The sequence below is a fragment of the Stegostoma tigrinum genome, chromosome 10 (assembly GCF_030684315.1).
Source record: "Stegostoma tigrinum isolate sSteTig4 chromosome 10, sSteTig4.hap1, whole genome shotgun sequence".
NCBI classification, from domain to species: Eukaryota; Metazoa; Chordata; class Chondrichthyes; order Orectolobiformes; family Stegostomatidae; genus Stegostoma; species Stegostoma tigrinum.
In genome coordinates this window covers 13,734,864-13,748,466 of record NC_081363.1, presented here as the reverse complement: position 1 = coordinate 13,748,466, position 13,603 = coordinate 13,734,864, and the positions used below count along the sequence as shown (strand labels likewise).

At 42.5% G+C, this 13,603-nt stretch overlaps 1 protein-coding gene across 1 annotated transcript in view; it reads right to left on the bottom strand.

Annotated features, from left to right (window-relative positions):
• The window catches only part of sptlc2a (serine palmitoyltransferase, long chain base subunit 2a), a 126,411-nt gene extending 113,787 nt beyond the window's left edge, over positions 1–12,624 (bottom strand). The window contains exon 1 of the mRNA XM_048537601.2: positions 12,155–12,624. Coding sequence (XP_048393558.1) covers positions 12,155–12,289 — 135 coding nt within the window. The 5' untranslated portion in view covers positions 12,290–12,624. The remainder of the gene's footprint in view (positions 1–12,154) is intronic.
• Positions 12,625–13,603: the final 979 nt, after the last annotated feature.

The window sequence follows — 13,603 nt, the reverse complement described above, 5'->3', positions numbered from 1 at the left end:
GCTTGGTACTACGGATGTTGGATTCAAAAACAAAACAAAGTGCAGAAGAAACTCAGCAGATCCCACAGCATCCATGGACAGTGAAACAGCTGAGAGCCTAATCTGACTCTTCTTTGGAACTGTGCAGATATCCCAACAAACAAAAAAAAAAGGCATTTTGGATTCAAAAACATTTACCTCCAGCAAACAGCGCCAGACCTGCTACATTTCTCCAACACTGTTTTTAAATCACTGCTATCAATGTTTGTGGATGCCTGTGGGGACACGGGTAAAGAGATCTAAAAGTGGATCAGTCAGAAAATCAAGATGTTCAATAAGGCTCCAGAGTCAAATAGGAAGGTGGAAGCGAGCAACGTGTCTATGAACCCAGCTTCTTTACTTACAGTAAGAGATATAGGATTCTGGGGTCGGGGGGTGGGATTTGCCCAGTTGTTTAGCTGAAGGACAAGTTAGGAGCTGAAAAGGACACGGGTATAGACGAAAGGTCAACAAGGGAACCAAGACACGCCTGACAGACACGTGCATGGAGATTACAACAAAGAACAGAAACTTAAAGCAGAAGCATACAGTAAAAGTGGTAGAATCTGGCAATTCTCAGAAAACTAAGCTAAAGATAAACAGAATGTCAAAGTTGAAAAGTGTCACGTTGATCATGAGGTACTATGCGAAGTATCAGGAATCTGTGGCACATAAACCAAGGCTGTCATGCACAGCTCATGTCTTCATGCTGAACAGTGGTAAAAGGGACGGAAAGGCTAAGTTAATGGAATTCAATACAGAGGTGTGCAAGACAATTCATTTTGACTTTAGGAAGGTTAAATTAGAAATTAATATGAAAGATTCGGAAGGGTAGAGGAACAGGTTCGAGATACACACATGAAAAATAAGCATAAAGTTGCCATAATCCAAAAGTTGTACCAGAGCAGCTTTCCCAGAGAGAAATTACTGGTGGCGATTTAACCTGAGGGTCACCATGTCTTGGGTGCAGGGCAAGACTGAGAAACCAGGGCCTTCGTGGTAATCTCAAACAAATTAAAGATTATTGCACAGGTACAAAATTAATATTAAAAGTGGATGGTCAATATCTCAGGGATTTGTAATTCTAGTTGCAGTAATACAGTATGTGGCTCGCACATCATCTGGGGTACTGCATTTGGTTCTGGATGCTGATCTTCCAAAAAGAAAGTGACTTTGGAGGAATGGAAGGGGAGGTTTACTGAGTTAAATTTAGTTTGCATTCTTCTGAGTTTTGAGATTGAATTCTTTGTCGCAATCAATGAGGTGGATGCACAGAAACTACCACTTTTTGATATCTCGAACAAGGAAGCATAATTAAAACACATTTAGTTGTTTGAGTGAAGTCAGAATTACATTTGACATGCCAAAGGTAGTGAAAATCTGGAATGGTCTCCAAAAGCTACTGGTGCTTAACTGAAATTATTAACTTCCAATAAGTATGGAATAAAGAAAGGTAAATTGATTTGAGACAAATGCTAATTATCTAATAGAATGGCCATTCCAACAAACTGAAGGAACCTGGGACTTAAAAACCAAATATTATTCAAAGACCTGGGACAGTAGATTTATTTATAACAGGAGCAGGTGGCACTTAACAGTTAGGAACTTGAACAGCTTTTCTTCAAAGGTGCAGGATCATTTGATACACTATTAAAATACTCAATACTGTTTTGAAAAGTTGATCCGAAAGTATAGATAGCCTGAATGTGAAACAATGTTAACAATTTTTCACCACACTGCAGCAGGGATACAAACCAAGAGTACATATGTTGAAACAAAAAACAAATTACTGGAGATACACAGTTTGGCAGTATTTGAGATTCGTCAATATCTTTGTTGACAGCGTTGGTGGTTATTTTAAAATTGCTAAACTTGAAAGTTGAGTCCTGAAAATTGTAAGGGCCCCAAACAAAAGATGTATTGTTCTTCCAGCTTACATCAAACCTCATTGGAGCACTGCAGCAGGCCTGAGACAGCAATGCTGGCGATGCAGACATGGTGGCAGGCAACTGGAAGCACAGGGTCATTTATACAGAGAGTATGCATTCCACAAAGCAGTCACCCAGTTTGTTTCATCTCAACTGTAAAAGATGCAATGTATACAAAATTAAGGTTTTCAGGTTCAAAAAAATCATGCTTTTGGCTCCTTTCTAATTTAGAGAATTTGCTTCAATTCAGTTTGCTTCATTGCACAAATTTCATTTATCCACCTTTCCCAAGCTCTGAGGTGGTTATAACCACTGATTACTCACAGGTACCATCATCTCTAATTAAGATGCATGGTAGCAACATGGCTACAATACTGGATTAGTGATGTAGGGGCCTGGCTGAAATCTCACTATGGAAGCTAGGAAATTTGCGTTCAGTTAATCAAATGCATTTGGAATAAAAAGCCAGTTTTGGTAATAGTGTTCATGAATCATTGTCATAAAACACCTTCAGGGAGACTCTCAGGCCAGGAATTTTGCCAACCTTATCCAGTCTGACCTGCATGCAATTTTGGTCCCATAGTTATTAACTGCACTCTGATATGAGCAAGGCAGTCACTCAGGTATTTCAAGGTTCAACACTACATTCTCAAGGACAATACATACTGGTGTTGACACCTGAATGAATTGAATTATCAACTTAGAAAAAGCAATATATATCAAATACTCTAGCTGTAACTATGAAGTCAAAACCCACCTAACATTAGTTGCACAATTACATCAAGCACATAATTCCAAACTGATGGCTTTTAGAGTGATGAGTCAGTTTTACATTTGCAGTATGTAGAACCCATTTCAAAATAGCACAACGTCTCTTAGAAACGAAGGCAAATCCTTCCCATATCACTTTTCAACAATATACTACCAAGTCTTAAAACAAGTAGCAGTCAATTTGTTTGGTGGTGCTGGTCAAAAGGTTGAATACAAGTCATTAACATCTTTCAAATAATGAAATGGGATTTTTAGGCATGCACTGAGCTACTGCAATTGACAGAAAGGACCAGTTGATCACTAACTGACAGGTCATCAAGCAGTAATCTCAGAAGAGTTACTGCATGATCCACAATGCATGGTGTATGACTCAATGTTTATCAGCACTTTGTGTCACTGTTTTTAGAAGGAGTAGTGGTTTTATTCTTTCTTGCTCTCTCCATCATGAAATAGCCACTAAATTGGTCATGACATTCTTAATTAACATACTTAGACAAGTCATAACACCTCCAGACCAGGTGAGGCATAAACCAGAACCTTCTGGTCTCGTCACTATAAGTTATTGCTATAGCAATACAGTTAGATAGGTGCACTTTAGCACTGTTAAAGTCAGCTTGTTTAAGTCACTGCAAACAATAATCCATTTAATGAAACTTTTTACTGGCCAGATTTTCCTGAATTGTTTACAAATTATTTTTGCATTAAATATTACCAACTAGAATGGCAAACAAAACACCAAGGTGACAGTGTCAACTGAAGAACATGCTAAAGATGGTCACATGCTCAATATTTCTCTACACGGCAAGATAGATACAGCCGGGATACCAAATTTCTACTTTGAGTGTGAAATGAAGGCTCTATACATCTATTCCTGGATTTGGGAGACACCAGTGGATGACAGGGAAAAATGGTGACATCACCTGTATGCTGGCAACTTGACAAAGAGCATCAACAACCCACAATAATCATTTCAAGTGCAACACATGGAAAATCCCACATATCATGGATAGGTCTCTGTAGCCATCAGCAAAAGTGCACCACTGTATGAAGCATTCCCAACTTGCCAGTCCATCTTACACAGAAAGGACGATCATCTTTGGCAGCATTTGCAGTAAGACATTGTTGAAATTAAGGGCATCAATATTTGTCTCCACTGAAATATTTGCCACTGAGCAGAATAGTCAAAGAAATCACTATCAAGATCCAAAGTAGTACATCAAAATATAGGACTAAAATCTAAGAACAGTTAAGATTTTTGTCATGAGAAGGAGCAAAATTTATTAGTGAAGTCCAGCAAGTCTAAGGCAGAATGCATTTAGTAAGAGACGATGTGCAATAGAAATTGCTCTCTCAAATAACTGCCCTGTTTTTAAAATGGAGATCTGAAGACAAATCCACATTTAATCACTGGTGACTGAAGTTGACTTGGGTAATAACAGACTTGTAATGTACTTGCCATATTTCGGCAAATTACATGCTTGCCGCTCAAGACCTGTCACTGATCTTTGGGTATTTTCTATTTACAAAATGTGCCTTCGTATTTACAGATTACTTTTGAACGCAGATGCCTAGCACCAAATCCAACAATATTAAACTATGAGAGATAATGGGAACTGCAGATGCTGGAGAATCCATGACAACAAAATGTGAGGCTGGATGAACACAGGCCAAGCAGCGTCTCAGGAGCACAAAAGCTGACGTTTCGGGCCTAGACCCTTCATCAGAGAGGGGGATGGGGTGAGGGTTCTGGAATAAATAGGGAGAGAGGGGGAGGCGGACCGAAGATGGAGAGAAAAGAAGATAGGTGGAGAGAGTATAGGTGGGGAGGTAGGGAGGGGATAGGTCAGTCCAGGGAAGACGGACAGGTCAAGGAGGTGGGATGAGGTTAGTAGGTAGGAGATGGAGGTGCGGCTTGGGGTGGGAGGAAGGGATGGATGAGAGGAAGAACAGGTTAGGGAGGCAGAGACAGGTTGGACTGGTTTTTGGGATGCAGTGGGTGGAGGGGACGAGCTGGGCTGGTTTAGGGATGCAGTTGGGGAAGGGGAGATTTTGAAACTGGTGAAGTCCACATTGATACCATTAGGCTGCAGGGTTCCCAGGCGGAATATGAGTTGCTGTTCCTGCAACCTTCGGGTGGCATCATTGTGGCACTGCAGGAGGCCCACAATGGACATGTCATCTAAAGAATGGGAGGGGGAGTGGAAATGGTTTGCGACTGGGAGGTGCAGTAGTTTGTTGCGAACTGAGCGGAGGTGTTCTGCAAAGCGGTCTCCAAGCCTCCGCTTGGTTTCCCCAACGTAGAGGAAGCCACACTGGGTACAGTGGATGCAGTATACCACATTGGCAGATGTGCAGGTGAACCTCTGCTTAATGTGGAATGTCATCTTGGGGCCTGGGATGGGGGTGATGGGGGAGGTGTGGGGGCAAGTGTAGCATTTCCTGCGGTTGCAGGGGAAGGTGCCGGGTGTGGTGGGGTTGGAGGGCAGTGTGGAGCAAACAAGGGAGTCACGGAGAGAGTGGTCTCTCCGGAAAGCAGACGGGGGTGGGGATGGAAAAATGTCTTGGGTGGTGGGGTCGGATTGTAGATGGCGGAAATGTCAGAGGATGATGCGTTGTATCCGGAGGTTGGAGGGGTGGTGTGTGAGAATGAGGGGGTCCTCTTTGGGCGGTTGTGGTGGGGGCGGGGTGTGAGGGACATGTTGTGGGAAATACGAGAGACGCGGTCGAGGGCGTTCTCGATCACTGTGGGGGGAAAGTTGCGGTCCTGGAAGAACTTGGACATCTGAGACGCGCGGGAGTGGAATGTCTTATCGTGGGAACAGATGCGGCAGAGGCGGAGGAATTGGGAATAGGGGATGGAATTTTTGCAGGAGGGTGGGTGGGAGGAGGTGTACTCTAGGTAGCTGTGGGAGTCGGTGGGCTTGAAATGGACATCAGTTACAAGCTGGTTGCCTGAGAATATTAAACTATGCTTATGTGCAGAATTTTTACTTGTACAGTTTAGGGAGCAAAGTTGCTTCCATTTAGACAAATTTTAAATAAACACGACACGGGCCACTTCATAAAGCGATAGTATTACTCCAACGTCTTTGCAAATTTACCAACAAGCTTTTTTGGGTCAGAAAAATTATACTGAATAAATGCAAATCAGAACTGATGCTGCCATGATAGCCACCAAGCATAAACCACGTTGATCAATTAAAAGTTGTTAGGTCTCTAACGCAGACAGTGTGGTACATAATTAACTCTAACACACTCCCAAGAAGCTTTATTTTAAGAACGTAATTTTCATGTATCATCTTAGTGGGTAAGACTTGAATGAGATGCCATAATTAGTCGGACCATTTTGGATCTGTTTCTGGGTGTGGCATTCTAATGACACTCAATACAATCTCAGAACAAGTTCAGTACCCTGATATATACGTTAGTGCCAAGTAAGGCATGTTGACCAAACACAAAAACTGCGGCAAAAAGCCATCAACATCAAAACAATATAGAACTCAATATCCAAGAATGCCATTACATGAGAAAGAAACTGTTTACTTCTCAATGGGTTATAACCTTGCAATTGTTTACAAAGATTTCCAGCATGCAAATCATTCTTTTGTTCCTGCAACCAACAGTCCTATTGCAATTTTAAGTTTTTATAAAGCTTGGGTGCAACCAATCCCTTCCCAAATTCTAGTTTGGAGTCCATTTAGTTCAATTTAAAAAATTAAAACGCAACAAGAATTCCATTACCATTACAAAGAAATAATTATTCAACAGATTCTGACAAACAAAAATTCTCAAACGGAATCCTCAGCAAACATAAAAGAAATCCTGCAGCTGAGTTGTGAAATCTGGCTTCCTGACTCATTATATGAACATTTCATAGTTTATCTGAAGAGAAAACACAAGTGGTCTTGGATGATTAATTAATTTATCCAGCAGAATATGGTCTTATAGATACAAGACAAATACAAATACAATCTATACGGAAAGAAGTGATATCTGACTTACTTACTCCATCACGCGCTGAGCCTGACCTTGATTCGTGCTCACTTTCTACCCAGTTTAAATCACAGCAATTACGTAAATGAGAGATAAGGTGTAGAGCTGGACGAACACAGCAGGCCAAGCAGCATCATAGAAGCAGGAAGGTTGACGTTCTGGGCCTAGACCCTTCATGAGAAATGAGGGAGAAGGTTATGAAATAAATAGGGAGGGGGAGGCGGATAGAAGATGGATAGGGAAAAGGTAGGTGGAGAGGCGACGGACAAGTCAAAGAGGCGGGGATGGACCTACGGAGGAGATAGGTCACTCCAGGGAGGATGGACAGGTCAAGGACGCGGGGTGAGGTCAGTAGGTTCCATTGGCGGGTACTAAGTTCAGGACATGGTTGAGCAGTTTCAAGGCCGAAGAGATTATGAGAGAATTGCAGCGGGAGAGTGTTCCCCTGAGGTTTGTCCAGAGGGAGAGGGGGTAACTTCTTCAGGGCAGGCATCCTTCGAAGAGGCTTCGCAATGGGATTAAAATTGTATCAGAGATAATAGGAACTGCAGATGCTGGAGAATCTGAGATAACAAGGCATAGAGCTGGATGAACACTGCAAAATGAGATCACTAAAAGGCAGGACAGATACAGGGCAGAGAATTTCCAGATGAAAATGTCAAGTTTAAGTTAGAATTATCAGTAACATCATACAATAAACTAAAGAAACCCATCCATACCGGTTAACTATTGTTTTATTGACTTTATGAGAAGAAAAGAGAATCAAAAGATTATTGACCAAATGAGCGCGTGCTAGATCTTTGAAAGATCTAGGCTGTCCCATTCCATTGCTCGATTACCTCTTGAAAGTTGCTGATATCACAAATGTTCATGTAATCAATAGAAATAGCCATGGTGTGCTATTGGATTGTTTAAGATATATCATTAAAGATCTAAGAGACAAGCTAAGTGAAAGCATTTGCAAAGATTTTGAAGAAATGCTAACAATTCATACTCAGTATGTGTCATACGTTCACCCTCTTTAAAGAGTGTTCCTCTTGAATTTTTAGCTAATTATCAAAATATGCTAAACACCTTCTCTAATGATAAAATTTAAAAGATTTCAGGTGTTTTGGTGGTAAAATAATTTACTATTAAGCATATACACAGTTCTATTAGAATTGCACAATTTACAATATCTAATTTCAGATAACATGCTGTTAATGTTAATTATTTCAACATAAAACAAAGGGATGCTACAAGGTTAGTATTTGATTCCTGGCTATTTATGACTAAAAATCAATCATTACACTAACATAGGGTCAGAGGTATATTGTGTTGAAAGGTCTCCTTCCATGCAAGTTTTCCATGCCTACCAGATATGCTAATCTGATCTAGTCTGATTTACTAGCATTTGGTCCACATCCCTCTAAACCCATCCTATTCATGTACCCACCCATCCAAATGGCATAATTGTACCCATCTTCACCACCTCCTCTGGCAGCTAATTCCATACTCACCTCTGCCCTTCAGGTCTTTAAAATCTTTTCCCCTCTCACCTTAAACCAATGCCCTCTAGTTTTGGGCTTCCATGGTCTCCACAATTTTATAATCTCTACAAGGTCACCCCTCAGCTGCTGATGCTCCAGGCAAAAGAACCCCAGCCTACTCGGCCTCTTTCTATAGCTCAAACCCTCTAACATCTATGTAAATCTTTCCTGAACCCATTCAATTTAACATCTTTCTTATAGCTGGGACACATATCTGGGTATGATTAAGAAATTTGTAGATGGTATGAAAAAAAAGGCTGTGGTTGATGTATTAAGCAAGAAACATACAGGGGCTTGACAGGGTAGATACATAGAGGCTACTTTCCCCTTGTGGAAGAGTGTCCAGCACTGGAGGGCATAATCTCAATCATAATAAACAAGGGTCACACATTAAAGACTGAGGATAAAGAAATCCTCATCGAAGGGTACAGCAATCAATCTGTGGAATTCGTTGCTGCAGAAGCCTGGAGGCTCAGTTATTGGGTATATTTAGGGTTGAGCCTGACATTTTTAACCAGTAAAGGGAATTGAGGGCTATGGAGAAAAGGAAGGAAAGTGGAGTGAGGATTATCAGATCTTATTGAATGGCAGAGCAGAATTGATGGGCTGAATGGCCTATTTCTGTCTGCTTCTATACCTTAGAGTCCATAAAAGTTGTGTATGACAGAAAGGTGCCAAAGAACTGGGCAAGTGGGTGGAGAAGTGGCAAATGTAATCCTATTTGGACAGGTGAAAGGCAGACTGTTTGGTAAGAATGAAAAACGCCAGGGGAACTCACGTTAGGCCAACATTTATTGCCCAATCAAATTTACACAGCGATACCCTCATCCCCCACAAATGATGACGTTCTTATCTGCATCCTCTCCTTGGCTGATTGCAATGGGTATCTTTAATTGTGAAGGAATGAGGAGATAAGCTGGATTTCTTTGGGAAGGAGGAGTTTGAGGGAAGACTTCAGTAAGTTGTACAGGATCACAAGGGGCCTAGAAAACATGGATAGGCAGGCTCAATATCTGTTATCACAGACTAATAATGAGGATAAATCTTTAAAGTAATTGCTAGAAAGATGAGATGATTTGAGGAATAATTTTCATTCAGCAGAGGGATCAGGAACTCACGGTCTGAAAAGTTGGTAGAGGCAGAAACTTCAGAATTTAAAAGAATAGCTGGATAAAAATATTAAGGTGCTATAACCTATCAGGCTACATACTGAACTGGAAACAGAATTCAGAGCCAGATAACACTTTTTTGTCTGATACAGAAGGACTTGAGTGACCTCAAATTTTCCAGGTGGTCATACATATTTAAGTTACTTGAAAAGATACTATCCAATGCAATGGCTGTTTGGTAGCTAAGATAAACTAAATACTTTGACATATGGTGACATTTGCAGTGGCAGCTCTGACATCAACTGGAAGCCAGTCCACATTTTAATGACAAGTAATTTACGAGGGGCATCCCTGACACGCAGTTTGCTCTTAAGTACCACATCTTTGCTTCCTTATAGTTGTTTGCCCAATTAAAAAAAACTTACCTCAAAGCTTACAAAGTGGTTTCAAAGATAATTCATCTTTGGTTATGTTCGCAGCTGCAGACTCATGGAGTTCCGCGGCAGTCAGTGTTGGGACAACTACTCAGGTTAGATGAAGGAACTGGGGGAATTTACATAGTACACAATGATAGGCAGAGGGACTGTTGAGGGTGAAGGGAAGCTGCAGAAGGATGCAGACAGGCTAAGAGTAGGCAAAGTAGTGGCAATGAAATGCTATGGACTTTGGTAGAAAGAAGAGATGTAGATTAATTTCTAAATGGGGAAAAGCTTTGTAAGCCTGAAAGTCAAAAGGGACTTGAATCTTGGTTTAGGATTCTTTTAAAAATTAGCAAGCAAGTGCAGTTGACAGTTAGGAAGGCAAATGTAATGTTAACATTTATTTTGAGAGAGCTAGAACACAAGTGCTGGGATGTACTGCTGAGCCTATACAAGGTTTAGTCAGGCAACATTTGGAAGAGGGGAGTTTTGGACCCATATTTAAGGACAGATGTGCAAGCCTTGTAGGGGGTTCAAAACAAGTTTAAAAGAATGGTTCTGGGAATTAAGGGTTTGTCATATATGAGGAGCAGTTGATGAGTCTGGACCTGTACTCAATGGTGTTTCAAAGGATGAAAGGCATCTCGTTAAAACTTACAGAATATTGAGACAGCTGGATGGAGTGGATGTGGAAAAGATGTTGCCATTGGAGGGGCTAGGACTCAAGGGCACAGCTTCAGAATGAAGGGACGAAGCTTTAGAACTGACGAGGAGGAATTTCGTCAGCCAGAGGGTGATGAAGCTGTAGAAAAGACCACCACCACTGAGGGCTGTGGGGGCTAGTCGTTGAATATGTTTAAAATAGAGTTAGACAGGTTCTGATAAGTAAAGGGAGTAAGCAGATCAAAAGTTACAGGTAGAATGCAGGAGAATGAGGCTGACAAACATATCAACCATGATCAAACAATGGAACTGATGCAATGTGCTATGAGGCCCACATATGGTGCTCCATCTTATGGTCTTGTACACCACAAGCGTCCGTCGTATCTTTCAGCTGACTTTTCCATACAGTCCAAGGCTGGATGAGAGTTTGCTCGCTGAGCTGCAAGGTTTGTTTTCGGACGTTTCGTCACTATTCTAGGTACCATGAGTGAGCCTCCGATGAAGCGCTGGTGTTACGAGTCGCTTTCTATTTATCTGTTTAGGTTTCCTTGGGTTGGTGATGTCATTTCCTGTTCTTTTTCTCAGGGGATGGTAGATTGGCTCCAAATCAATGTGTTTGTTGATGGAGTTCCGGTTGGAATGCCATGCTTCTAGGAATTCTCAGGCGTGTCTCTGTTTGGCTTGTCCTAGGATGGATGTGTTGTCCCAATCAAAGTGGTGTCCTTCCTCATCTGTATGTAAGGATACGAGTGATAGTGGGTCATGTTGTTCTGTGGCTAGTTGATGTTCATGTATCCTGGTGGCTAGCTTTCTGCCTGTTTGTCCAATGTAGTGTTTGTCACAGTTCTTGCAATGTCTTTGATGTAGGGGAGAGTGGTTATGGTATACCCTACTCCCCTACAATCAAAGACATTTCCGAAATGACTGCCAGACTACTCGGACCTCTTGGCATCAGGGTAGCCCACAAACCCACCTACACACTAAAACAGCAGCTAATGAACTTCAAAGACCCTATGCAGATGACAAGCAAAACGAACGTCATCTACAAAATACCTTGCAAGAACTGTGACAAACACTACATTGGACAAACTGGCAGGAAGCTAGCCACCAGGATACATGAACATCAACTAGCCACAAAACGACATGACCCACTATCACTCGTATCCTTACATACAGATGAGGAAGGACAACACATCCATCCTAGGACAAGCCAAACAGAGACATGCACGCGAAATCCTAGAAGCATAGCATTCCAACCGGAACTCCATCAACAAACACTGACTCCAAATCAATCTACCACCCTCTGAGAAAAAGAACAGGAAATGACAGCACCAACCCAAGGAAACCTAAACAGATAAATAGAAAGCGGGACATAACACCAGCGCTTCACCGGAGGCTCACTGATGATGTTACCTAGAATGGTGACGAAACGTCTGAAAACTAACCTTCCAGGTCAGCGAGCAAACTCACATCCAGAACCACTCAACCTGAGCTACAAATCTTCTCAAAACTCGCTAGTCCACGGCTGAATCGAGTTTGCACCCAAATCAGGGACAAGAGCTCCCAAATTACTATTTCTACCACAAGCCTCTTCACCATGCCATTCAAAATGCCCAACACGGAACATCTCCCTCCTACGTTCAACTACACCTGCTCACGTTAGTGGGGCAACCCATTCCCATCCTCCACACCCCTCAACCGCCGGGCACAGTGCTTTGCCTTACCTTCCCGTTCTGGGCGAAAGCGGGTTTCACGAAGCCGTTCTTCCTAGCCGTCACCTTGCTCTCCGAGTGTACCTTCTCCATGAGACCATTGACGGTGCTGTAGATGTCCCCGTTGGGCGCCAGTTTGCTCTCCATTGCTGCCTGCCTCCCGGTTGCCGCCGGTGTTCACAGGCTCCCAGCCTTCACCCTACACGGTCCGCTAATAATCGCTGCTCCTACTCGGTCCGCCTTCTTCCTGCCCCTCCTCCTGTTGCCCCTCCGCGGCCCGCTTTCCTTCGACCGTAGCTTTAGCTCGCTTCTCTCCTCTCCGGGGGACCCCACCTTCCCTCCTGCCGCTACGCTTAACTCCCCTGTTTCTTCAGTTTCCTCCTTCTCACCGTCCGGTCACCCTCAACCTTTCGCGGTGGAAACACTGACAACCCCAAACAGCTGGCGGACTCGTAACCGAACGAAAGTGTGACCGACAAACACCGGAAACACGTCACATCCCAAACCTCCGCCAATCGGCGGACGGCTCAGTGTCACATGACCCAACCATGGTGACGTTGAATGGGCGGGGACACCTGTTCACTTCGGCCCCGCCCTAGCCCTTCCCTGCCCATGAACTCGAGTAACCTCTGTGCCACTCAGGTTAGCAGAAGTTGAGTCTCAGCCAAAGAGACTATGCTTGGCAAATATTTTAAATGCCTGGGCATTATTCTTTTGTTTTGAAGAAGGGCAACTGGACTCGAACAGTTAACGTTGCTTTCTGTCCACAGATGCTGTCAAAACTGCAGTTTCTCCAGCAATTGTTTCAGATCTTTAGCATCAGCTTTTCTTCGTTTTGTATCATTTTCTTTTCTCCTTTTGTTATCTCAGGTCCCCCAGTTCCTACCGTTTATAACGGTAAGATCCAGAAAATATACCGTTGAAAAAGTTGATCCAAAGAATGCCAGAGACGAATAGCAAACAAAAGCAGAAATTGTTGGACAAACTCAGCAGGTCCAGCAGCATTCTGTGGAGAGAGAAACAGAGTTAATGTTTCTGGTCCAGTGACTCTTCTTCAAACCTTAACCACTTAATGGTGCTTGGGCATTACTTTTCACTCCGTTGTTTTCAGATTTCCCAGCCTTTGACGTTTGTAACGATAAGGTAACAGAAAATGTCTCGTTTGGGGCAATATCAAACAAAAACAGAAATTGTTGGAGTAACTCATCTCGTCTCGCATTATCTGTTTAAAAAATGTCAGCTCTTGTTTTCTCTGCGCACATACTGACAGACTTGCTGAGTTTCCCCAGCAATTTCTGTTTTTTTTTCAGATCTCCAGCATCCGCAGTTCGTTTTTAAATTTAAGAGGGGGATATCCTTCGCTTTGCCACGTTCTTGCACGTAGGAAACATTTTGTTCCGGATATTGAAACTGCTGCAGGTTTTCCTAGTCCTTCTTCTCAAGTGTGTTTCGTTTCCTGTT